Here is a 26,574-nt window from a genome sequence, read left to right on the forward strand (position 1 = left end):
CTGGGAAGAAAACACACACCAAGGGTGTGGAAAGTTCTAATCCCAATTGAATGACTTCTCATTTTGTATTCAGGTGACCAGTTCATAAGAAATCCATACAAAAAGATTTGCCATCCTGTATTTGGAAGCTTAAGGAAAGTAATATGTCGTTGCTACATAGTTCCTAATAGTCAGACATGCACACAACAGACAAAGCTGTTCTACAAGGAACACCATTCTCCTCATCCTTGGTGGCACATGACAATTCAGAGTCAAGCATTATGAAAACCTGTATAAACAAGCCTTTAACAATTACTTTTAGCACTAAGATTTAGCTATTTGAGTTTTTTTCAGACAAAAAGGTCGTGAATCATATGTAACTGTAAACAAATGAATTATATGAAAGTATGATAGAACTCAGTTTCACACATTAAGATGAATCCTAGAAACATGCTTTAAAAGACTTTTATGTGTACAATATGAGTAGTTACTATAGTGTAAGAGAAAAATAACCAAAACATTACTTACGTATTTGTCATCTGATCCACTGGCTATAAACCGCCCACAAGGAGATACTGCAATCCCACATGGATAGCAGCGACTACTGTGCCCTTCAAAACGACGCTCACACCTACAGAGAAATTTCAGCTTTATTAACACCAACTAAAAATTACTTCTTTTACTGCCCTTTTCATGAGGTCCTGCTCAAGTCTCATCTGCTTTCCTTAGACTAGGCAAAATCCACAAATTAAGTTTTAAATATCTCTGCAGCAGAATTTTGACAAAACTGAAAGACATTAAACACTAATGACTAAAAACAATGATGAACACACAAAACTGCCCCAGGACAATGACCAAACCCATGCTTTGGCCTTGTTTAGTTTACAGACACAGAAACATCATTAGTAATTAGAAATGAGGAGCTGTAATGCCTTCCATTAAGCTCTCCCTTGGTAGCCATCACAGAAGGGAAAGCCTAATTCCCGCATTAAGGGGAAGGTGTTGGAAAGTCTGCTCTATGAAAATTTAGAATTCTACCACAAGTATTTTATATCAAATGAAGATACAGTACATGGAATCAGAACACAAATAATTATTCCTTGCTTTTCTCACAACCAAATCTGGATATTTAAACTTTGCTATTCTATTTACATTCCTACTCGATACATTAATTTATCGTATATGGTAATTCAACAAAGGCAATATCCAAATGACATTCAAAACTGATAAATCAAGCTATATCTAGCCTATAACTGTATATAACTTCTTACTTGTCTGCGATAATAGCCTAAAGGAAGGAAAGCATTTTAATTAATTCAAATAATTAATTTCCTACTTTTCATGTTAATATTGCAAGTAGCATTATGGACTAAGCTTTTGATAGCTGAGGACACTTGGGCCATTTAAAAATAATAATTTTTTTAATGAGAAGATTAATATCCATCTAAAAAACCCCGTGATGATAAAGAACCTTTTTTGCAGTCAATACAAAACTAAGGAAAAAAATATTATTTAGACTTTCCTCAATATTAAAAGAATTTTTAATAGAAGTTTCAGCTCCATTCAGAACTGCCATTTACATAAGTGTATCTCAAGTCAGAGGTTTATTTTTATATCCACAAGGTTTAATTTCACAACCGATTTATAATAACTTGTATTCTTCTTTTGCCTTTATTATGAATGCTCTTAACCTACCCTTCTCCTTACAAAACAGATTCACATACTTCATCATAGTGCAGCTGTCACTTCTTTTTTTTAATATATACTAGGCCTAGAAATAAATTTGAAATAGTAAAATCTCCTGCCAACATCTGTGATACACACTTTTTCCTGGCCAGTGAAAGCACAGAAGCTATGTAAATTCAATTGACTGAAGCCATGTGCAGAAAGCTCTAAATTTTTATACCATGTTGTTCTGTTGTAGACACTCATTCATGAGTAAGAATGCACTAAATGCCAACTTGGTTTCCCTCACCCAGGTGAAACAGACATAATCAAACAAAAACAATACTTTGTGACTGATCTAATTGCTATCCCTTATAAAGCATAAAAGAGACGCTTTTGAATGCATGAAAATAAATATTTTTACAGGGCCTAATTCCAAACTTTATAGTATGTATATGGCTGAATTCCTGTATAACAAAGCTACTGATACCAACAGACATTTTGAGTATACTGCAACCAGACCTTTCACCTCAGACTAGTTCTACCCTAAAACTGCTGTAAATAATCCAATTTAAGAGAACACCAGAGTTCAAGAGAAGCAACAATAAAAACAATCAATTACTGTGACTAAGATGTAAAAACATTTTTCGACTTCAGTTTTGTCTCATGAATATTCAGAGACTTTCAATAACCAATGGCCAAATTCGGTCTATTGAATAACCTGCCTCTGTTGAAGCTTCTACTGACCCTAAAGGAGAATACTACTCCCTCAGTCTCCTCTCATATCCAGCATTCTAACACATATGACTCCACGCCCAGGCAGGAAGAGAGATAGATACTATATGTATTATTTTAGGGGTTCTCTTCATCTTTTAGGTTTGGGAGGTTTGTTTTGTTTGGGGGGGGGGGTTCTTTGTTTTGTTTTGTTTGTTTTCTTTTTTAAGTAGCAACAGGTGGTGAACAAAATCATTTTGGATACTGTAGACTTTACGTGGCCAGCTGGCATTCTATCCAGTCTCCTAAGAATGCTTTTCTGGTCAGAGCTTTTCAGGGGTTACCATGACAAACATCTGGTAATTGCATGGGACAAAAAAAAAGCCAAGTTTTCCCTATGTTCTCCATTTCACATCTTTTAGTCTACATTCCAAAATATGTATCTTTTTACATTGAAAACAACTTGCACAATATTAGAAAAAAATGTAGTGTTTTGTGTCTTTGTAAGGGAAAGATACTGGGATAGTGTGTGTTTTTATAAATAATACTCTCACGAATCTATTTCATTCTACTTGATGCATTTAAAAAAATTACCAGCAAATCAACATTTTTTTCCTTTTTTTTTTAACCCCTTCTCTTTTATTTCATTACTTTGTCCCAGTGCTCTGCATGTGTTTCGAGACCCTTCAGTACCAACAGATCCATTAAGGCTCTGCAAAATACAAGTATAACTTGACAGTAGTAGTAGCTACCTTAGATGCACTGTAAACATGGGTTTCATTTTAAAGACAAACCAAATCCTTGAAGTAGGAGCTCAGCATGTTTTCCCTGTAGCATCCAGCAGGGATCACATGATCTATCCTCTATAATTTCGTGCATCTTCAATCCCAAACTTGGAGGAACTTCAGCCACTGCTTTATCCCTCAGAATCCAGAGAACTAGACTCAAAAGCTCCAAGGAAAAGATATGTGATAAATAATGGGATCTTCACATTTCAAAGAAACCAAGTAATCAAATTCTGAGTATGTGTATATGTGTATATTGCTTAGGATGATGTCAAACAGTTAGTTCACAATGGAGATGCAAACTGAAAAGTATCCTAAAATTGAAGGGTCACTCATTCAAACTGTATGTCTGACCCTAAGGCTCTCAAGGTACAGTTGTGAGAAAATGCATGAGATGAGTTCCATGTGACTGTGGGAATTCTTCTAAAATATGTTGCCAGGGTAGCTTATGATCGAGTTGCACAGGATCGTAATACTAGGTAGAGATTTTACCTCAACGCCTAAAACTATCCTTATACAACTGGTTAATCCTTTCAGAGGCTAAAAGAAGGTGAAACTGATTTTTCCTGGGATGATAGATTAAAGTATTATCATGTAGCTGAGTATTCTGCAGAAGTATTCAGAATGTGCAAGTAGTACGATATTACTCAAATTTTCATTGTGATCCAAAGAACACCCACTGCCTTTTTTTTTTTTTTTTTTTTTGCAGAAAGTGATGAGAAATGGCTACTTCAGCAGCAAACAGCATTAGAGCAGCGGAACTTCTATTTCTCAACTGATCAGAGTGAGTCAGAGGCAGGCTGCTTCTGCCACTTTAGGTGTTACTGTGGCAAGAGTTGGGAGCTACCCCTAACGCCTTGTCCCTGTTATTAATGTCAGTAATCTTCAGGGATCAACAATAATCTAGAAGCTATCACATGTACCTCCCCACACCTACCACAGTAGCACCCCAGATCTCTAAACCGGATTAACACCCAGTAAGGTTACCATTCAGACAGTTTTCAACCCATCTCTCTCTCTGCTTATCTGAGACCAAGCCAGGCCACACAATCAGACCACACAAAGAAGGATGAAACTTTACGGTATTATGGCTTTAGCCATAATTTACTGATAATCAAGGAAGATCCACATCAGAGCCTAAAAGCTTTACAAAAGATTTGAAATCCACCTTGGGAGGGGGAGGGGGAGGGGGCGGGAATTTTACACTACTTCACATTCTAGAACCTCTCTATAGCAAAGGGCCTCTTTGGTATGAGTCACACAAGGGAAGCTGCAGAACTCTGGACACACCATTTTTCTCAATATCAGCCATTCATGAAGATATGGGTATTTATGAAACTTTCCTAGTGAGCGTGAGCTGGTGCTACTAAGTATTAAGTCAATATTCTAAATGCATTTAACAAAGTGAAGAGGGTGACATTTTGAATTTATAGTTTCGTCTTAACATAATGAATGAAAGAAATTTCCTTTCTTCTGGACATTTAATGCACAGAATTATCTAATCTACAAGTGGGAGGAAGTGAGAAATTGAAAATATCCAGACAGTGATGCAGAATTAAGAACTGTCACGTGAAATAAGAGTCTACAATGTTTCATCACAGAGAACACTTCAACTCCTTCAAAAAAATGTAAGAATGTATCAGCCTTTTGTACCTTCTAAACACTAAATGCTTGCCTGAGTCTTTCTTGGGAATCCCAAAGCTGGTAATCAGACTGCCATGGCACCACAGTCTAACTCCTGGGTTCACTGACTTCACAAGAGAAAGCAATTTTACTAGTTCTGCAAGTAGCCATTCTTTTAGACAAGGTAGACTTTAATTGTTCTACAAAATATATTGGACGTTGGTCAAAGGTCATTATCTTACCCTGAAGCTTGTCTCCATAAGGCCCCATAATTCATTACCCTAACCTGGAAGAAGAATAGCCATAGTTGGTTCTTCTCCAAAGAAACCAAACTATTTTCCTTGCTTCTTTATTTCCAAGTCTGCTTTGTAGATTGTCTGGAGCTTTTCTTAGCTATAGTTATAAATGAGGAGCATGCAGAAGTATAAAAATATTCAAAATTTTCAGATGAAACATTACAAATCCATGCATTTCAAAGCAAATAAAGCAGAAGACTGAGTAAATCCAAAACCCACTAGCAGTGTCCAAGATTCCCTCATTTATTGGCAAGATGACCTGGCTGTGTGAGGCTGGCTGACAACATCAGAAAGTTAAAACGTCTTTTTCTTGTACCACCTTCAGAGGAACCTATAAGACTTTTTGGCACCTCTGAAGCAATCTTGGAGTGCCAATCATGAATAGTGAAAGATACAGACAGATTCACAGCTTTATCCAGAAAAGATAATAAAATTGAAGCTGCAAAATACTCCCACCAACTTCAAGAATAAAAGAAAAGAGAAGTTAAATGAATTTCCACTGGGAAAAAATGTAGTTTGATAACACAGACTGAATAGAAAAATTCTTGTGGAGTTCAGAACAAAAATATCAACATATTCAAAACTTATTAAGCTGTAGGCCAAATAACTTGTCTGAAGATTTAATCTGAGCAAAACTCAAAAAAGAACCTGACCATCCTGCAATGATTCCTCAGTCAATTGTGAGAAAAGGAATGCATGTCATAAGAATAAAAGAAGGAACAATCATCAAAGATACTGAATAAAAAACCCATAGAAGTCCTAAGAAAACTGTGCAGAGTAATTCTGTAAATTATTTCCCATACTTTGAACAGCAGTTAGAAGAAGACTGTGCTGGAGGGTTTTTCTTCCTCCTACTTAATTAGAAATTTTTACTTTAACGCATTATTAATTAAAATAACAATAGATAGAGATCTTAAGGGCAAGAAGCAGATTAAAGAAAATCAAATTTTCACTGTGGATGTCTAGGGCAGATAGAACAAAATAAACAAACAATAAAGTTGAGATCTTGCAGTTAGTGTTACTATGCACAACACTGCAAACAGTATAAATGAGAAGGTGGACTTACCTTTGCTATATTTCAAGAACACTGGACAAAGATTTCACTTAACAAACCCTACTCTGGCAAGACTCAAAGCAGAAACAAAGAGAGGTCATTCCAAAGGGACTATTTAAAACACAGTTGCTGATGCACTAACTTTACATATCAACAGCTTTAAGAGATTAAAGGTACTGGCCCACCATAAGATTGTTTAGGAACTAATCTCTCCTGTAAGTACTCAACAGTGCAGGGGATGGACTGGATTTGATTGGACAGGACCTATGAACCAAAAAAATAAGCAAAAGTGTTCAGTCTGTGTAACCATAGTAGACCTAACACTTCAGCAGAGACTTGTTCCAAATTCAGATAGAGTTTTCCAAACTCAGACATTTCAAATTTATTTATGTGAAAAACACCTGGTGAACACATAGGAAAAATTGAACAGTTTTCCTCCTTATGAGTACTCAAGAAAAGATTTCAAAATATAGAAGATTCAGTCTCTGGTCTGAGAAATGACAGAAAATTTAATTTAAAAAAATTAAGTTTACTTTTTTCCTTGAAAGTTGCTAGCAATGATTCATTTTCTCTACTTCTTCTCCACAACAGTTGATACCATTGATCACTGTCTAATTTACAGCAAATGCACACATATACATAATACCTAATAAGCACGCTTAAAATATCTGTCATTAAGGACTTGAATTACTTTTTTGAAGTTTGGCTAGTAGAACACAGTAGACACTAGAATATACTGACTTAGCCAAATTAAATAGAGAGTAAGAACATACATAAATTAGCCCTTTCTTCCCAAGACATATCCATTTAATTGATTGCCCAGATTTTACACTTTAACTATTTTACCATTCACCTACCTTACTTATATTAGTATTTAGAAACAAAGAGACAGATAAGTGATCTGTGAAAAGCTTTCTAGTTTTTCATTACTCTTCAGCAACACGGTTGAGCAGCTTATTAGAAAAACATAAGAAGGTAACAGATTCCAACCTCAGCAGTCTCTAGTTTCATTACTTTCTGGCATTCAGTGCAGGTAATACAGCAATGCTTTTGGAAAGAACATATATGCCCCCTATAGATTTAATGTATACTTAGCATAGAAAGGTAAAAATTAATAAAAGACTCATTAAGCATTGCCCAAATAGAAGATTTAATAATAGAAGAATTATATTACATCTTTCAATAAATACATGTTCACATATGCAGAAATAAAATATGAAATTATTCTTTCAAGCTTAAATATCCTTCTGGCCAAACCCCTGTTCTTTTAAACATACTTCTTTCAGCCTGCACAAGAGATTGCCCCAAGTATTCATTTTCATGAGCAATGTTCCCTCCCTAACACACTATTCCTTTGTACCACAGATTTCCCAAATACCACACTGAAAGGTGTTTTGAAAAAGTGTAGCATTTAATTCTGAGTTTATGATAATGTATTACGCAAATTAAAATATACACTATATACATGACCTATAGTAATGTTGTTACAATTGTGTTTATATTTTAAAAGATGGATCATAAATTTTACTTCTTTTAGCAGTAACAACATGCCTTTTTGGAAATACCATTAGCATTCAATTCAATATACTATTATATATATATATACAATGAGATCTCAAAGGTAAGTAAATGTGGATGAGAAACTGTCGGAGGAGACCCAGGGTTTATACAGTGGCAAAAATACTACAAGAGATGGATAGACGAGGACACCGAAGTCCAGGAACCCGGCTCCCCGAATATGGAAGCTCTGCGACAGATTTATAAGGACTCTAATGTTCACACCCTATATTGATGTTTCCCCAGTTTGAATTTTATACACCCCTATGTGTCTACCCTGGTTGTTTTTCCCTTGGTAGTTCCTTGTCCAAGTTCCCTCTTCCCACAAAACCCTCCGGGTCGCAGCCCCCTGTCCTGGCCCGACCCGGCCATGGGGGCGGTTGCCGGCGGGGCCGCCCACGTGGCGCCGCTGGAGCCCGGGCGGGGGCTGTCCCTGCCTCGAAGTGCCGGAAGCCCTACGGTAGACTTTCCCCGCCCATCTCATTCTCCCATTGGTCCTTTTGCCGCTCCTCCCCTCCCTCCTTCCCTTCGTTTGCATGTACCCAATGAACGGTGTTACTCCTCCCCGTCTCCGCCCCTCTTCCCCGCCTACATCCGGGGAATTCCCATGCTCTCCTCAAAAGCCAGCGCGCGGCAATAAACTTGGCTTTTCCTCGTGGACTCCTGGCAAGTGCGGGCTTGTTCCGTTCGGGACGGTCGCCGGGCCGGGGGCGGGAGGAGCCATCCCTCGCTTCTAAGGGGCCTGATCCTAGGGAGCCCTGCTTGTCGCTTTCCTAGCCTGGCTCCTGGAAGCGGAAACCTCTCCACCGTATCGGTGGCTATTTTTAATCCGCTGAAAATTGGCGCCCAACGTGGGGCACGAACCCACGACCCTGGGATTAAGAGTCCCATGCTCTACCGACTGAGCTAGCCGGGCAAAAAATAGCCACCGATACGGTGGAGAGGTTTCCGCTTCCAGGAGCCAGGCTAGGAAAGCGACAAGCAGGGCTCCCTAGGATCAGGCCCCTTAGAAGCGAGGGATGGCTCCTCCCGCCCCCGGCCCGGCGACCGTCCCGAACGGAACAAGCCCGCACTTGCCAGGAGTCCACGAGGAAAAGCCAAGTTTATTGCCGCGCGCTGGCTTTTGAGGAGAGCATGGGAATTCCCCGGATGTAGGCGGGGAAGAGGGGCGGAGACGGGGAGGAGTAACACCGTTCATTGGGTACATGCAAACGAAGGGAAGGAGGGAGGGGAGGAGCGGCAAAAGGACCAATGGGAGAATGAGATGGGCGGGGAAAGTCTACCGTAGGGCTTCCGGCACTTCGAGGCAGGGACAGCCCCCGCCCGGGCTCCAGCGGCGCCACGTGGGCGGCCCCGCCGGCAACCGCCCCCATGGCCGGGTCGGGCCAGGACAGGGGGCTGCGACCCGGAGGGTTTTGTGGGAAGAGGGAACTTGGACAAGGAACTACCAAGGGAAAAACAACCAGGGTAGACACATAGGGGTGTATAAAATTCAAACTGGGGAAACATCAATATAGGGTGTGAACATTAGAGTCCTTATAAATCTGTCGCAGAGCTTCCATATTCGGGGAGCCGGGTTCCTGGACTTCGGTGTCCTCGTCTATCCATCTCTTGTAGTATTTTTGCCACTGTATAAACCCTGGGTCTCCTCCGACAAGAAACCTTCAATAAAGTCTTCAAATCTTTGAAGGCTTCCACATATTATGATTGAGGAATGAAAATTTTGTTTGGCCTCTTAAAATTAGTAAATTTAAATCAGCCTTTCATTATCTTCTCTTAAAGGCCTGACTGTAGATTTGATTCCACATCCCAATTTCTACTGGCATATCACAGCAAGTATGACAATTACGAATAAAAATAAAGCATGGTTTTTTATTCCAAGGTACCTAATTCATTCTTACCTAAGTGTTCTTAAATCCCACAGTTTGATGCCATCACCTGCAGCTGTGGTCATGAAAAGGTTGTAAGCTTCAGGTTGCTGAGTGCTGAAGGACGATCCCTGTAAAATAGTAATTCAATTTCAGGTAAGTATTCTCATGGTGTTTTTTAGATACATTTATGATTTATAGAATCATAGAATATTTGAGTTGGAATAGATCCATAGGGATCATCAAGTTCAACTCCCTGCTCCCTGGAGAACTACATCATATGACTAAGAGCATTGTCCAGATGCTCCTTGAACTCTGACAGGCTTGGTGCCAGGATCACTTCCCTGGGGACTCCATTTAAGAAATAAACAGTAAATGTTTGCTAAGTTATGTGAAAATAGCTTGGCTGCACATACATAGAGGAGTGAAGAAGAAATTCAGCATGTGGAAGAACTCCCATAAGCCAGTCAGAGAAATGGAGCATTGCCTCAAATCCTCTCAGCGCTGTCCCAGGACAGCCACCGTGATGAGTCAGTGGGAAAGGATCTCTGGGTCATCTGACAGACTGATGGGGATTATTAAATACCAGGATATGGGATCCACGATGTGACGTAGGGGAAGATCTTTGTGTGATTGCACAAGACATTATGGGATCTTTAAGGGTGGAAACAAGAGCATGAAAAGGAAGGGATCAAAGATTAGTTCAACTATTAACTCTAAGACATGTTTAGCCCTGGGCTAAGTGGGCACAGTGGGACTTCAGTAGCAATTGCATTCATTCATAATAAGACTCATTTTGGCTTTGTACCTTTAAATAATTAAATCCAGTCTAAAACCTACAATTTTTTAACATCCATATTGGCAAATCCCAGCCCTTTTGCTGGCTACAAATGTCTTTCTCCAAGGAACTAAATATAAACAGTTAAAACTCTTTGTTTTCTTTCCTTACCATTCATGTTCTTGCTCTGGCTGAAAACATCACAGAAATCTCAAGGTAATTTCCCACAATCAATGTTTGACTGCCAGGAATCTTCTATTTGTTATGAAAGCTGGTGTACAGCTTGCTCTAACAGGTGAATTAAAATGCACTGTGCAACAGATTTCCCAACAAAGTCTACAAATTCTCACATTAGCTGTGTATTACTATAAAAAAAAAGAGTCATGCAAAAGGCAAAGACAGTACTTGCCTAAAAGGATAGTATTCATTAAAAGAGCACTCTTTGTGCTTTTGAAACTTTTACGCAGCATCCCTTGCTTCAGCCAGCAATGATCACAGAGTCCAATAAAAAAAAGTTCTACAGACACATACATATTTACTTCAGGCACAACTCCCTTACTACAGAGTACACTAACTAATATACTAGGCAAGGAGTGTAATCCATTTGTTCCTTACCTGCCCTGACATTTTCCCAGCAATACACTTTACGAATACCTAGCTATACTTGTATCTTCAAACTACATTTGCTACTGAATGTTGATTATAGAAGTCAAGAAAATATGTACTAGCTGGGACAATATACAATCTGAGTTTTATTTATCCTTTTGTGTTTCTATAGTCCCTTAATTTATGATAACCTATTATTTACGAGAATCTGATGCCAAAAGCAGCATATTCAAAAACACTCTTGAAACTATATTCTTTCATTCTGATAGACAAACCACTTGCCTCTGCCCCATCATCTTCCTCATACACTACTGTAATCCCTTCTCAGGTTCTCTCTGGACTGACTACATTGAATTTTCCATATAACATTTGGCCTCAAAAAGGACATGGCTCAATAGAAACCCTATATCTTTTACTAATTCCACTTGAGCACCATTCATGTCATCCAAACAGTGTAGCTGGCTTATGTTAAAGGCATTGATCAATAGATGTCTGAGAAAGCACTCTGTATGTTCCAGGCAGGCACATACCTTTAGACAGCATTGTAACTACTTGAAACTTCTGAGTTGCCCATTATATTTTTCAGCCTTCACATCACATACCTTTCCTAATTAATGGGAACTATGAATTTTGAAAAAAAGTGTCTGAGCAGAAAACTGAAAACCTTGCTATTTCTGTTAAAATAAGTGTACTCTGTAACTGTGCTAGCAGAATATAATACCATCCACATATTTGTGGTTCACAACTATAGGTTCCTGTTCAAAGATTGTTCTTCAGCATTTTAAGTGTGTTATTAACACTAAAGCTCTGAATCTTTGTGGCCTGATCTCAAATGGCCACCTATTTCTGTATCTCAGGCATTCCGAAACTCTAAGACAGGAACATGATTTTGATATTTCAATCAATTCCATTTACTACATTGCTTAAAAGCTAGTATGCAAAGCAATGGAATGATATAATAAGCTTAATCAGGTACACTGCAGGCTGAGATGAATTTCATGCACTTGGCAATTCTTGCAAGCAATCTCTAGAACAGATCAAAAGGATAATTTAAAATCCAAATAATTACATTGCAAATTATATATACTTGCTTACAGCTGCTTCTGTCCAAATCCAAAAATAACACAATGTCATGCTCGTCATCTACATTTCTAGGATATCCTATGGATCTAATAATTTGCTAATAGATTTCTTCCACACTTAAACATTATGTAAAGTTTCCAAAGACCTTCTAAATAGAATTTTTTTTATTTATTTAAGGAATAAATTTTCTGATTATTCCCACTTAACTACTGTCCAGGTAGCTTCATAAAGCAGTCTTGAAACATGAGAACTGATTTTCATGAAAATAAACTTGAAAATGCACTTTAAGAATATATGAATATACTACAATCACTAATGAGCATTCACTCTACAAGGTGAGATTAGAAATAGTCCAAAGGAAAACCTTCATAAATTTTGGGATGTAGGCACTGTATCTTCAGCATCAATGGTTTCACTTCACAGACTTGCTTCTAGTGCATCACCTTTCATCATTAGCTAACCTGAGATTTCAATGTGTTTCATACTTTAAACAGGATGTAGTTTGCACACAGCATTCTGCATGTTTTTATACATCTGTAAAATATTTTTGTATATCATCTTAATGAAAACGCCGAGTTATATTCACTTCAGTAGCTTTAAACTAAAGTATTAGTTTTATATAACTGAAAAAAATAGAGAACCTTCATGTATAACTTTCCCCCCAAATGGGCAATTTTCTTTGCTATACCACATACATCTTGGGGTTTTTCCCAAGTGAATACTTGCCCACAGCTTTAATGCTTTTCTTGATTAAATAACCTGAAGGCACTAAGCTGACCAAGCAAAAATAAAAGCCAGAACTTTAAGCCTATATGTGTTACAAACAGTACTGAAATAGCACAATTTTAAGTGTTTTACCAGATTGTATCTATAAGGAAAACCCACAGAGAAATCTACAACAGTAATAATAAGGAACTGTTTCAAACCCACAGAAGCCAGAACTTTCCAACTGGGAATCAAGAACCACATTCAACCAGGCCTAACACGGTAAGTATTCCAGAATGGATGATACCATAAAAACTCTAAACACTCAAATCAGTCTTCAAGGGGGAAAAAAGGGCAAGAATGAGGGGGTTTTAGCCATCTATTCTATTGCAGTACTGACAATTGCTTTTTCTGTTGTTGTTTCTGAAGTTTCAGTATAAAATGATGTCAGATTGAACTTTAGAGAACAGTTACCTAAGGAAAAGTTCCTGCTGACCTACAGTAGCACAGACTAGCACAAGTAAGGCAAAGAATAATAAACACTTCCCTAATAACAAGCTTGTTCAGTCACTCTCACTGCTCCCTCCTTTACGCTAGAAATGTATGCCTTTATCACACAGACTCAAGTCCTTGCCTATCCTCCCCAACATATAAAAACCTATTGATTACTATCAGTTAGATTTTTACCCTCCAATTTCTTTGTTGATGGTATTATAGTGATACTACAAATAAAATTAAAAAAATATATACCTTATTTTGGCAGATCTGATGGACTGATCTCGTGTGAACTTCTGGCATCACTGCTGTGCTGCAGCCTGCATTGAGGTCAAAAACTTCCAATGCTCGGTTACTGCCAGCTGTAAGTACAACATCTGTACATTTCTCTGTGTTAAAGTTAAACTGATCTAAAGCATATAGATAGAAAAAATAGAGATAAATATATATCAAAATTCTGTTGCATTTATTGCTCTATGAGCAGCACCAAAAATCTTACAGCACTAAAAAACTTATGTTCAAGGAGGAAGTTCAATACCACAAAATATTGTAGTTTTTTTACTCTAATAGAAAAGGAGTAGTAAACAATCAGAAGCTATTTATTTTAACTGAAGTTATGTGCATGTCATTAAGTCCAAAGAGCTACAAAGAAAATGCAAAGGATACAAGAGTAGAAATCATTCACTGCTGAAAGGCTTGTAATCTCCATTGTTGAAGCCATGGGAAATTTCTGTACCAATTTGCAAACACTTCTCTGTTTGTATCTACAAAGAATATAAAATAAATGCTAGTGTTAATGAAATAAGTTATGATTTGTGGTCACCAGTAAAATCCCACTGAAATCACAAAGCAAATCAAAATGCTTCCTTTAATTATTAAAAATTAAAACCACAGATCTTTGACTTATTGTCGAACTCTAAACTTGGTAACCAAACTCATTTGGCTGAAAAGAAACATGATATTCATATACATAGGATTGATCTTCCATCAACATGAAACACTAAAATAATCCAGTATATATATTGAAAATGTTGAAGAGAAAAAAAAATCTGTAAATTACCTATGTTCTAAAAGCAGAAATACCACTAGTCTCAGTATAGCATTTCAATGTACTGCTCAGAGGGCAATGAGAAAGAAAATGAGGAGAAAACAGTGAGGAAAGAATAATTTCCACTTAAGACCTGAACCAGGGTCTAGTAACACGCTACCAAAGAAATTTGCTTCCCAGCATACACAGAACTCTATAATGTCCTGTAGGTTATTTCCCAGCTCCATGCAGATGTCGCAAACGTACCAAGACCTCTAAAATGGCTTCTGACTTACTGATATTACACAACATAAGACTGTTGCTAATCAATCTAATTAGATCTTTCTGTTTGCTGAAATATAGCAGCACAGGTAACATGAATCTGTTCTTAAAGTAAACAGAAAACAATTACTCCATGGCTATGGAAATGAATATGTGTATGCATATGGCTATGTGGGGCAAAAGAGCATGATTTTCATAGAAGTCACCTAAGAAACATAAACAGAGTTAATAAGAACTGTACTGGGTTTGCTTGGGGTAGAATTAATTTTCTTCATAGTAGCTTGTACGGTGCTAAATTTTATGCTTGTAACCAAAACAGTGTTAATAACACACCAGGGTTTTAGCTATTGCTGAACAGTGTCTTTATAGTGTTAAAATAATTCCGCTGCAATAGTTCATATTATACTTGCATTTTAGCACATCTGTCCAATGACAGTACAAAAGTCCATGCATGACAGGCTTGTAGGAATCATTACTGTTTCTTTCCAACAAGGCTAAAAGTTTGCAAAACTGAGATCATTTGACAAAAGCAGTATGTTTATCAGCCAGATCTGATCAAAAGAAAAATGATTAGTGACTTGTTTTCGCCTTTTGTTGTCACCCTCAAACAATGGTCTGCTGATGTTTTCAGGTAGACATTAGAGCTACTTCAGCAGTAATGGTGAAACAGAAGGTAAAATACAGAGTTTTGCAAATTAATCCAAGAACAATTTGTAGTTTCCACAAGTACTTTATTCAAGCAAACTGAAAAATAAACTGCACTAGACTTCAGGAGCAAATGATCTCGATTTTTGGGTAAAGATATCCAAGATAACTTTAAATCAGCTGAGATACTTAGAACAATCTAAAGAATGCAGTATGAAGCTTCCTTTGGTCTAATTTACCCTGCTAAAAGAGGCTTACTGAAACAGTTATATTGCTTCCAAATGCAAGAATCATTGTTTGAGTTAGAGGAAGTATCTTGTTTCTACACAGTGGACTAACACACAAATAAACACCTCACAGGATGTTGCTCAGGTAGAAGTTCACATAGCAAATCAACCAATAGTAAATTGAGATTCATCAAATCCAAGTTATGATAAAACTGGAACAAAGTAACAGGGTGGAAAAAAGGACTACCCATTAGTGAAAAATTAAATAGCATATGTAAGAATTTTTTTTATTTTTACTATTGGGTTTCTTCTTTTACATAATGCATTTGCTACATGTTCTATACACATTCAATTCAAAGTGCAAGTCAATCAAAATTCAGCTAGGCATAGTGTACACACTAAGCAGGGCTGAGTTCCTGTCTATTAGAGATTAAAGTTTATATAGCAGTTTGGGTTACCTTTTTATTGCTTATTAACATCTCAATAAACTAAGAATTAACAGGCAACCCAGAAAATAGGTAATCAGAATATGAAGAAAGATACTTAGCATTTCTGCTTGACCAGTGAAGCTGCACCTACCAGGTTAATGCCTCAATCCAGGAAAGCAGTACTACTCAAAAGCACATTAAAGCTTGTGCTTAGTATGTTTTTTCTGTGCAGTAGCAAAACTACCAAGGAAATAGACCAGTTTTTCCCATTTAAGGATGCAGCCCAATACTGTTTAATGAACAGAGAGGACATACCACTCATAATATCAACTAATACTTCAGTGTTTTAGCCCTAATTCTTTTAATCCTTCCACTCAAAAATATTTTGCAATTGGCTTTTACAATCTGTTCAGTATATTTTCTTGCGTAATATTTTTGCCCCCCCAGCCCACCTCACCACCCAAAAAATCACAGATGAAATAGCACAAGTACATTCACTGGTCTGTCATTGAGAAATTGTACCCACCGTTTGAGGTCATCCTTGGTTGTGTCTGGATGGAAACTTAACAGATGAAATTCAGCTCCACAACACAGCAATATAAATGTATCTAAAAAATAAAACTGTGCAAAGCATACAGTCTTATCGAACTTTTCTTTACCCTGAAATGCAAAGGAATTTATTAAGAATGGATTCAAACATAAAAAATACTTTTTGTCTGAGATTCCTAGTATTAAGGCAGAGTCTCCCTGTTACCCTGATCATAGGCCAGGAGCTAAATGTACTGTGTAGTGATCCTTCCTATTTTTGACATCTATTAATCTCAAAATAGTTTTTATTCTGCTTAAATTAGTTGGCAGTAAATTTAATAGAATCTGTAGTCAATTGAACATAATACAATCTAGTTTCATACTCTAAACTTCCATTTGAATTGGGGAGTAGATTATAAAGTCAAGCAAAGCTGAGCCAATGAAAACAGAATATACAGAGCAGACAATAAAACTAAAAACTTCCAGACATGCCCACTACTTTTTTTCTGCTGAGACTGAATTTGATTTTTTGACAAACTGTCATTAGGAAAACCTAATTTGAAGTCAGCAGAGATCACCCAAATCATTATATGGGTTGGAGTCACCACTCACTAGCTCTAAAAATTAGGCTGTATGTTACGTCTACAGAGCTCTTAAAATGGAAGTACATGAAAATGCAGAACAGTGTCCTCTGTGTCCAAACCAATGGAAGTTTCTAATTACCAGAATTAGGGCAGGTTCCTTATTGCAGACTGACCAGACCCTTAAAGTTCTGTCTTGTGATGCAGAAACTAACCAGTTCCTGTCATGACTCCAGCCAACAGAGTTAACTGCACCATCATGACCTAATAAAAACAATAATGGAAATATCATATTGCTCACTTGCATTCATACATTTCTCCAGAATTAATTGTCTTGTTTTAATATAATTATGCACAATATCAAAATACATTTTAACTATAGACTTCAAACAGCTGAATTAAAACTGCTGACAGTAAATCAGCTATTGAATTTTTCTTCCACCCAAAAACACTGAAGAATGTCTCTCATTAACAATCAGACAATGACAATTCTAACTTTAATTTTTCAAAATCATTGAAAGGGCATTTTCAACAAACATCCTAGAAATTAATTTTAAGCCAAGATAGAGTATTATACAAAAAGAGAATCTGAGTATTATACTGTAATGAAATTTTATATTAAACATGACCAGAAAACCCCTTGAGACCTTGAAAATAGTTGAAATACTTTATTTTATTCACTAGCCTTTTATTACTGAGCTAGTTGTTTTTGTAAAAACACAGTGAATGTGCCACTACGAAGGCTTCTGTGGGACTGTCTTATTAGACTAAAAAATGTAACTGTCTGTTTAAAGATCATAGTTTAAAGTATTATAATGTCCGGTTAATACCTTTTGCTATAAACCTTTGCATTTTTGCATTTAGCATCTACCAGAAACAGACTTTTCCAGTTTGCTGGGACACAGTTAAAAACAAGACTATAAACTTACAAAGAAAGAACTCAAAAGCCAGAAACATTATCCAAAAGCTAAAATTATTCATTTGATCTAAAATTATATTGATGCTTACCCAAAAGGACAAAATAGAACAATTTTCAATCAAATTTAGCAATTTTTGACCCATATTGTCCTAATTTGTCAGATGAAGTCTGATGAATTCCATCTAGCTTAAAAACTTTCAAAGTTCTTTTGCTGCCCTCTTGTGTACATTTTCTCTTTACTCAACTGAAGTTTTATATTAAAAAAAATTGTTTTAAGTTACAGGCAGGTTATTCAATTTATCTCAGCAATTGAGATCTTCCATGATGTGTTTATAAAAAGAGTTGTAAATCAGATATTTTAATTTCCGGTTACCAAACACTCACAGCATTTTAATCATAGAACGGCGTAGGTACTGCATAAAAACATAAGTAAGCACAATACTTGTTTTATTCATGACATAAAGATTCATTTAGAGGCTTTAGTTTTCTAAAAACATTTGGAAGACTCGAATTATCTGCATTAAAGAAAAAAATCCACTAAATCAATCAAACAACAAAAACAACAAAGAAAAACCAAACAAAACCAAACAAACAACAACAAAAAAACCAAACCAAACCAAAAACTACCACAACAGAATATACAAAACAGACTTCCAAAGTGGCAAGGAACATGAGAACTTTAGGAAAACCTGAGGTTTGGAAAATTGGAAGAGCCACGCAAAAATCTTTAGAATCTCTGTGCTCCAGGCCCCCCAGTCCCAAAGCACGGTGAAGGAGATGCCAGCTGGCTTGCAAGAGCCCAGTAAGTTTCAAAGCAGGCATTCCTCAGGGTTCCCCAGTCCTGAAGCACATTGAAAACAGCAGCTGGTTTTGTAAAAAGACTTCTTCAAAAAGGCCATGCTGACTGTAACTCTTTACAGCTGGTCAACATTAGTTTAACTTACAGGACACAGATACCTGAGGAGCCACCACTGAAAAGGAGTGCAAAACTATTTAAAACTGTAACCAAACACTCCAGGGAACAAAGCTGGATACATTTACATTTATAGAAAATTTTCTGTTATTATATCACTCCTCTCTTCTGCTGCAATATAAAAATATGATTTTTGATATGCAGCTACATTCAGATGTTAACGCTTCCTTGAAATTGAATCTTTTTAATAGAACAGATATATTTGCCATTTCTTGAAAAAAGAGTTTTGCATTACCATTCATTGCAGCTCTGAATTAGAGGCATGCATCATGGATTTTAATGAAAACACATATATTGATACTTCTAAACCAAGGGCATCAAAAGTAGAAAGTAATCTGGTGATACTGTGATAATCTGAACTGCACAGAATTGCTATGTGAATGAAATAAGCAGCTACTAACTGATGGTTTGATGTTCCTACTCCCCTTTGGAACAGAATCGGGCAGTTTCACATTTATATTGCTTTTGAAAAGAACTACATTCACAGGTTTCATTCTAATGCTCCCTAAAGAGCCTGAAGCGCAATGTGGTTTACATTGCTTTTCAGATTCTGTATCATTAAAAAAAAGACATGAAGGATTAAAGGTATCGATGAAATAAATCTGATAGTATTGCAAAACCTAAGAAACTAATAGAACAAAGCCACTGTCAGAAGAAAAATTTAGCAATAAATCAAATTTTTTGTAATGCAAGACAAAGAATTAACTTGACGCCTTAACTAGCACAAGAAAAATATTCTCTGTAGTAGCATGAAGTTTGACGCAGGTTATTTTATTCTTCTCAGCACAACAAATTGGCCTGAATTTGCAAGTTACTGCAGTATTTTAGGGAGTTTTGAATGTTGAAACATCCTATAAAACCATCATATTTAATTTTATCTTATGGAAAGTCAAAGCCTTTCATCAATAATGTGTCAAAACCTAAGGACTATTTCCTTCATGATTTACATGAAACTAAGAAATATGAACCAAGGTTTTCTTTCAATTTAGAAACCTCTCAATTCTAATCTTTTTTCTGCTTTCAAACATGTCATCAGAATATTTTTTCTTATTAAAGTCTGTGCTTTCTGTTATTTCCAGTATTGAATAATTCCTTAGATATTATTTATTATGTAGCAAGTATATGGAGGTGTACATATGATGAAATCAATGAAATTACTATCTTTTCCTGAGACACAACAAAGACAAAACCCAGCTGTTACCAGTCCAAAATCAATAAGGCCTGCATAACAGCAAACTTCAGTGACAAAAATATCCAAAAAAATGAGTATTTAACTGAACTGAAATGTCAGTTTCTGCAGCCCAATCTTTATATACAGTTGAGTAAAAACAGCCTTGATAGTGTTTCACAGAGAGAAGCTGGATCCGCAATGCAGAACACAAACTGCAAAGAACAGCTAGAGAAAACATACTGCACAAGGAAAATTTAGAGCCCCGTGGAATAATTGTGCAACTGTAGCAATACTGCATTATTATTTTTAAAGATGCATGTGAAAAATAAGGGAAGGAAATACAGAATTGTGATCTGTTTTAGTTAATTGCATTTTTTAGAAATCCTGATCTTCCAGATATATGGGCTCCCTTTGGACAAACTTACTGGGGGTTTTTTTTGGTTTTGTTATGTAGTTCTACCTACCTAACAAAAGTATGGCAATAAAACCTCCAAACACTACTCTTGACTGAAGTTTATATAACTGGCGTTATGAATTTGCTCAAATTAGTCAGTGATGCATGAAGAAAAATATTTTTCAAAATTTATGATTTTGCTATAGTTGAAGAAAAAGACCTTATTACTCTGTCCACAGAGCATATTATCATAAATTTCTTCACACAAGGAGAATATCAGTAATGTTGCCTCTTTAATGTCACAGCTTCTTTCACTAAAAACAAAGAAAATTACTCAAAAAACCACCAGTTTCCAGCAGTCAGTTTTCAGATTTATTTATTTAGAAAAAAATTCTAAAATAATATAACCTATTTTTAGTACTTTTTAGTGTCTACTAGTAAAAACCAGTCATCCTCCATTATGAACTTTCACAGAAATTTGACTTGGCAGGACTTATTTAAAGTTAAAAATTTGCTGTTATTAAAAATTTAACAGATAGTTCTTGTAGAAATTTAGAAAGAATTTGTATTTTAAGACTCATTTAAAAGTGTATGTATTTGCACATGCACACATTTTTGCAGATATGGATTTCCCCACATCAATACTCCCTCTTTTTTAAATAATTGTTCTTTAGAAATCTGGAGTTGCAAACCAAGCACATCTTTTACCAAATCATCACAGTCAAATTTTTGGCTAATAAACAATTACAATATGCTACAGCAACTTAAACATGCATAATCATTGCAATACATTGCCTTTATTGCTTCTATTTAATTATTGCACCATACATACACATCAGATATTGCAATATATATGTCATGATAGATTATTACTTATCTCCCAAAAACCTGAGAAATGGGAAAATCTGGTAGTCAGTTTAATTCTAGAACAAAATTAAGCAATCAGAGAAATAAATTCTACATGTTGAACCATAAGTACTCTCTCTCTCCCTTGTTCTTCTCTAAGTGATGTAAGTGGAATCTTTTAGTTACTATGCCATTCTAGATCAAACTCTATCATGCACTATACCTTTAATAAGTCATAAATTTACCTGAAAAAACATTATACATATCGGTGAGATTGGAGTTGAATATCAGTACAGCTCTGTCAGCCAGGCCACAAGCCAGCATCTCTCCATCCCCTGTAAGGAAGAGTGTCTAATATTTATATTTGAGAGCAACAGGGACCTAATACGCTGTTTCTTTTAAGCATAAAAATCACATATGTCACTACAACAAAACACAAACCAGGTATTCATTTCATATGTTTAGCACAGATTTTGTATGAACAGCACAATTTCATGTTGGAGAATTTGGTAGCAATTTGTATGCAACTCATTTCTTGTCCTGACATATTCTCTAAATAGTTTTCATCACAAAACAGTAATTCAGTTTTCACAAAAAGTATGCTACAAAATGTAAGAGCAGAAACTTTTAGCAGTCATTTAAATCTATTTTCTTACATTCATTTTTATATCTTCCTATTGAAGTTATATCACTTTCTTATATATTAGAATAAAAAAATACATAAAAATCTTTCTGTATCACTTCCTATAGATGATCAATTTCCTTCATAAAGTAATCCTAAAAACTATCAAAGTGCAGTTAGATATATATATATTGATAATCAGCAGAGGCACACAATGACAGGATAGACTCTCTTAATGTCTACATAATGGCAGAGATTTGTGAAATTTATGTGTTCGCTCAAAAACTGTCACTGAAAAAAAAATAAAGTAATAAAGAGTAGATAAATGAACCAATGGGGTAAAATAAGGGAAGGCAGAGCAAGAGAAGATAGTAATGAGAGAGAAAAAGAAAATGATACACAGAATTCAAATCAGTGTTACAAGGTTCCCTGTGAATATTTAAAGGCGTCACCTGGGTGTCTCCTCAAATCTCCAGAGCGTCTTTACAAAGGGAGAAGGAATAAAAGTCATGCTCGACTTCACCAACATTATGCACTGCTATCCAGTGTCCAAGTACCATCCACGTAGTAGGTTCAGAATACTATATTCCACAATGCAATTTTTCCCACATTATGGTAATATAAACAGATAAGAGATCCATATTTCTAGTCTCAGAGTCACCTACTAAATCTGAATTTTAAGTGAAAAACACAATAGTATTGACATGTATGCTAAGAGACATATCAGAATCCTTTCTTCTGTAATCTAAATGTTTTCTGTTACTAAATGCACCATTATACTAAACTGGTAAAGAATTACTCTTCATTTTTATCTGACAAGCAGTTGACTTTTTCTCCAAGTACTAGCAATTGCAAATGCTAAATAATGCAGTTCAATATTTTCATCACAAAAATAAGTAGTCCTGAAAAAAATACTACAAAATATTCATGATCCACAAACTCAAAAGTATGAAGTCTTTGAGGTAAAAAGAGGTGCTCTTCAGAAGATTCCTCCCACTTTTCTTAAAATTTTGTCAGTGTGGATTTTCAGCTTAAGGGATGAAAGTAAGGAAGGGCTTGGTAAGTATATCAGGTATGTATATAAGGTAAATCATAGACACACACACACACACAGAATTAATAATATATAAATATTCATGTGCAGAAAGAATAAGAGACAATAACTTTGTAAGGCATTTTGGAGTCTTGTTTAATGGGATATCATCTCAAATCCGTAATAAAACTTTTTTCTAAGAGAGCCACAAGTCATAACTCGTAACATGTCCAATACTAGAAAAAGACGTTTAATAACTAAAGTTTGCATTAACTCATTACTGTAACTTTATAACCCAAGTTTTACTTAAGTTTTCCATTTAATTTCCTTTTTACTATGTTTGGAGTTGCTAATAAATATTAATTATTGTGATTCATAGTTTGCAAAGACTACTTTAAAGATTGTTCCAAGGTGGAACTCCAAGTTGCAAATTTGCAACTGAAAATATGTTGTAAAACTAGGAAATTTGTCAGCACAGACTACACCAATAACAGAAACCCTCCTTACAAGCTTGCAATAATATAACTTTTTTTACTCCAAGGAAAAAGATCTTTCCAATTTTTGCCAAACTGTGGTTAAGCCTGTGCATGCGTGTCTTTGTGAGAGACAAGAGACAGAGACAAAAACCAGAGAAAGATGTTTCTTCCTAAAAATAAAAGAGGATTTATGCTTTAAATGTACTATCAAAACTGTAGCAATGATTTTCTTTGTTAAAAATGAACTTTTCATTTTAAGTGCATGTAACTTTCCTAGAAATAAGCTCTCTGCAACCAATTTATTTCAGGAACCTTAAATAACAACTTCCTCCCATTCTCCAGAGAACAGAGAGATGGCTGGAATATATTTTAGAACAGCTACTGATTGCATCTAATTACTTTTTTCCTTAAGGATGAAAGTTGCTCTTGTCCTCAAAATACTTACAAAGATATAAATTTTTAAATACTTTGAAAACATTGTGGCTTGCAAGGTGTACATTGACATAATTATACACTTGGTAAAATGCTTGATTGCTAATCTAAGAAGTGGCTTCTGCTTATTCATATTTATGTTGAAACGGACTTAAACCTATTGCAAGAGTCATTTCTCCAAAGCAGTTAGAAAAATACCCTTCTTTGGATTACATAAAAGAATTCCTTTTTTTTATATTTCAACATATAAAAACTGAATAATATTTATATAAGAAATAAGAGTATTCTGAGTCTTTTGAGACACAACTTATAATACACCCTGATGAGAGTAAATGTCTCAGAAAATAAATTCCTTAGTGAAAGAACTACTCATTTTCAAGTTGTAGTCTAAAGTCATAGAATAAAATCAAATGGAAACAAGACATAAAATCAGAAGTGGAATCCTTTTTCACACATGTTAACAACTTGCATGGTTTTGCAAGATAAAAAATTATGGTCAAACAGTATTTGGTAATGCCATAAAGTTTTCTGGGAATTTATCTGTTAAATCCATGGTCTTTATAAACGATGCCACACAAATTTTGTTTTTCTTTCTGCACACTGACAGAACTGTACATTTAATAAAGTTTGTACTTACCAGAATACTGAACAGAAAAAATTGGGGTTGGCTTGCAAGTAACAGATAACTCTTTCTCATATTTGATTGGAGGATCACTTTCCAAAGGATATTCTTTATTTTTACTTCAAAGAAGTAAAAAGGAAAGAAAGCAGCACATTTTAATTTCAGTTATAAAATAAATGTGTTTTGAGAATGATTGTAAATACTGTTATATAAATATTTCCTGGAAAATTCTGTTAAATCCAAGATAAGAGCCAATTCAAGTTTAAACTGTCATTTTCAAATTACTCCTATGAGCAATGGTTATGAATTCATGAGATTAAGAATTAATATAGACTTGTAAAATAAATCAAATTTCTTAAGTTGCATAGCCATCTAACAGAAGTATTTAAAGACTGCAAAATCTACCTTTTTGTGACAAAACCCAATATCAGGTAAAAAGTAGCAATTTAACTAAAAAAAAACCCACACAGAACTTAAAATACTAAGTAGCTTAAACTATCATAAAACAGTGTAAACCAAAGTAGAAATTAAGTAGAAATTATCTGAAGTGCTAATGTAAAAGCTCACGTGTGCAAGAATTATAAAAACTTTGTCTTGAGCTATTAAGTGGTTTTTCTCAATACGCTAACAGCTCTTTTAAAGTGAAAAAAATGATGTCATTAATCATTCTTTATTTTTATGTTCATACTACATAGAGCAAAGTCTATATAGCGGTAAAGAGAAAAAATGTATGCAATATCCCTATGTAACATTTCACACAAATTAACATGAAAGCGTGAGCTTTAAAAAATCATTTGTTCTTTGTGTCCACAGGGATGAAGATTCCACTGGTCAGTTCATACCATTATGTATATTCTGTTTAAATCCATTATCTTCTATTAGCTTAAGATAACATGATTTTAGGGGTGAATGAGGTGCATGATCTGAAATCACTGTATCTCCCTGTGCCACATTCAGTTATTTTTCTGACTGGAACTGCAGCTTAAGAACATACTGGGACTTTGCTTCCAACCACATTTAGCATCTGTTCATCTTTCTACCAACACAAATCTAAGAAAATAGAGACATATATTTTCTTTTAATAAAATACTAATATTTAATTGATAGTCTGATAATCCAAATCACTAGCTGCAGTCCTTTATATCAAATATAAAAAGCCTTTTAGTTACAGTGATACCCCTAACCAAAAAGTTCAAATGAGAGACGTAAAGACAAACCATATTATCAGTAGAAATGTAATTAGCTCATTTCAATTTGTTCCTCCTTCAATGGAGTTGCTAGATTACCTACCATTTACAGTTGGTCTTCCATTTTGATACCTCTTTTTTTTTCAGGTTAATATTTGGAGTAAACATGGTCATTCTATGAAAGAGAAAATAGACTTTCCTAAATGAAACATTAAACATTGCAATGAGAGAAATAGTTTATTTCAAACAAAAGCAACCCTACTTCCTTCTTACTATTTATGTCTAGTGATAACCTCAGTAAGTAAGAGAATGTGCACTTTGATGACAATATAATTTTCTAGTGATCTAATGCCTAAGTTTGCACTTGGAGTTATTTGTTGAGTAATGCATTTGAAGGTCAAATCCATTCAAATAAAGTTCTCAGACAACTCTTCCTGCAAGCTGAAGAAGCAAGGGATGGACAAGCCAGGATGCCTAATTTGGATTTCAAAAGGAAATTGAACAATGGCCAGAAGTTGAGGAAATTTTGTTTTACAATATATTTTCATATTTTTTAAATTCTTTCTTTGATAACATGATAACTGTGTTTCACAGGTGATTAATTTCACAGTCATGAGACTACATGGCTCTAATATGTGAAAAAATATCACAAACCAGTAGAACAGTAAAACTAGTAATATATATACTCACCGTGGTGCTGCTGTATATCCTGATGATTTAATTTTATTATGGAAAACCAATGGCTTATCTTTCACTGTTTTTTTCATTCCTATAATAAAATAATTTAATTTACATTAAAACTTTTTTTAACATTATATTTTTACAGTTCAGGTAGATAGGCTAGCACGATAGAATTATTTGATGTTTCCTTATATTATAAAACACATTTCTGACCAATCCCTCTAAAATAATGACTACTGAGAAAAGGTAAGAAATATTAACTGCTACATTGTATAACATCCCTTCTCCAAAA

At 35.3% G+C, this 26,574-nt stretch overlaps 1 protein-coding gene and 1 non-coding gene across 9 annotated transcripts in view; both read right to left on the reverse strand.

Moving 5' to 3' along the window:
• Window positions 1–26,574, reverse strand: part of WDR27 (WD repeat domain 27) — a 104,450-nt gene that overhangs the window by 60,742 nt on the left and 17,134 nt on the right. For 7 of the 8 annotated variants that reach the window (XM_071547973.1, XM_071547972.1, XM_071547968.1 and 4 more), the window contains 10 exons: window positions 26,292–26,370; window positions 25,705–25,776; window positions 24,430–24,533; window positions 21,475–21,564; window positions 17,069–17,190; window positions 16,344–16,477; window positions 13,875–13,972; window positions 13,464–13,585; window positions 9,575–9,672; window positions 508–610 (listed from right to left, as the gene is read on the reverse strand). In XM_071547973.1, the coding sequence (XP_071404074.1) occupies window positions 508–610; window positions 9,575–9,672; window positions 13,464–13,585; window positions 13,875–13,972; window positions 16,344–16,477; window positions 17,069–17,190; window positions 21,475–21,564; window positions 24,430–24,533; window positions 25,705–25,776; window positions 26,292–26,370 (1,022 nt within the window). The remainder of the gene's footprint in view (window positions 1–507; window positions 611–9,574; window positions 9,673–13,463; window positions 13,586–13,874; window positions 13,973–16,343; window positions 16,478–17,068; window positions 17,191–21,474; window positions 21,565–24,429; window positions 24,534–25,704; window positions 25,777–26,291; window positions 26,371–26,574) is intronic. The other variant, XM_071547971.1, reaches the window with a different exon arrangement.
• On the reverse strand, window positions 8,517–8,589 carry TRNAK-CUU (transfer RNA lysine (anticodon CUU)). Its single transcript has one exon. It is a non-coding gene; the product is annotated as a tRNA-Lys (tRNA).

The sequence above is a fragment of the Pithys albifrons genome, chromosome 2 (assembly GCF_047495875.1).
Source record: "Pithys albifrons albifrons isolate INPA30051 chromosome 2, PitAlb_v1, whole genome shotgun sequence".
Classification (NCBI taxonomy): Eukaryota; Metazoa; Chordata; class Aves; order Passeriformes; family Thamnophilidae; genus Pithys; species Pithys albifrons.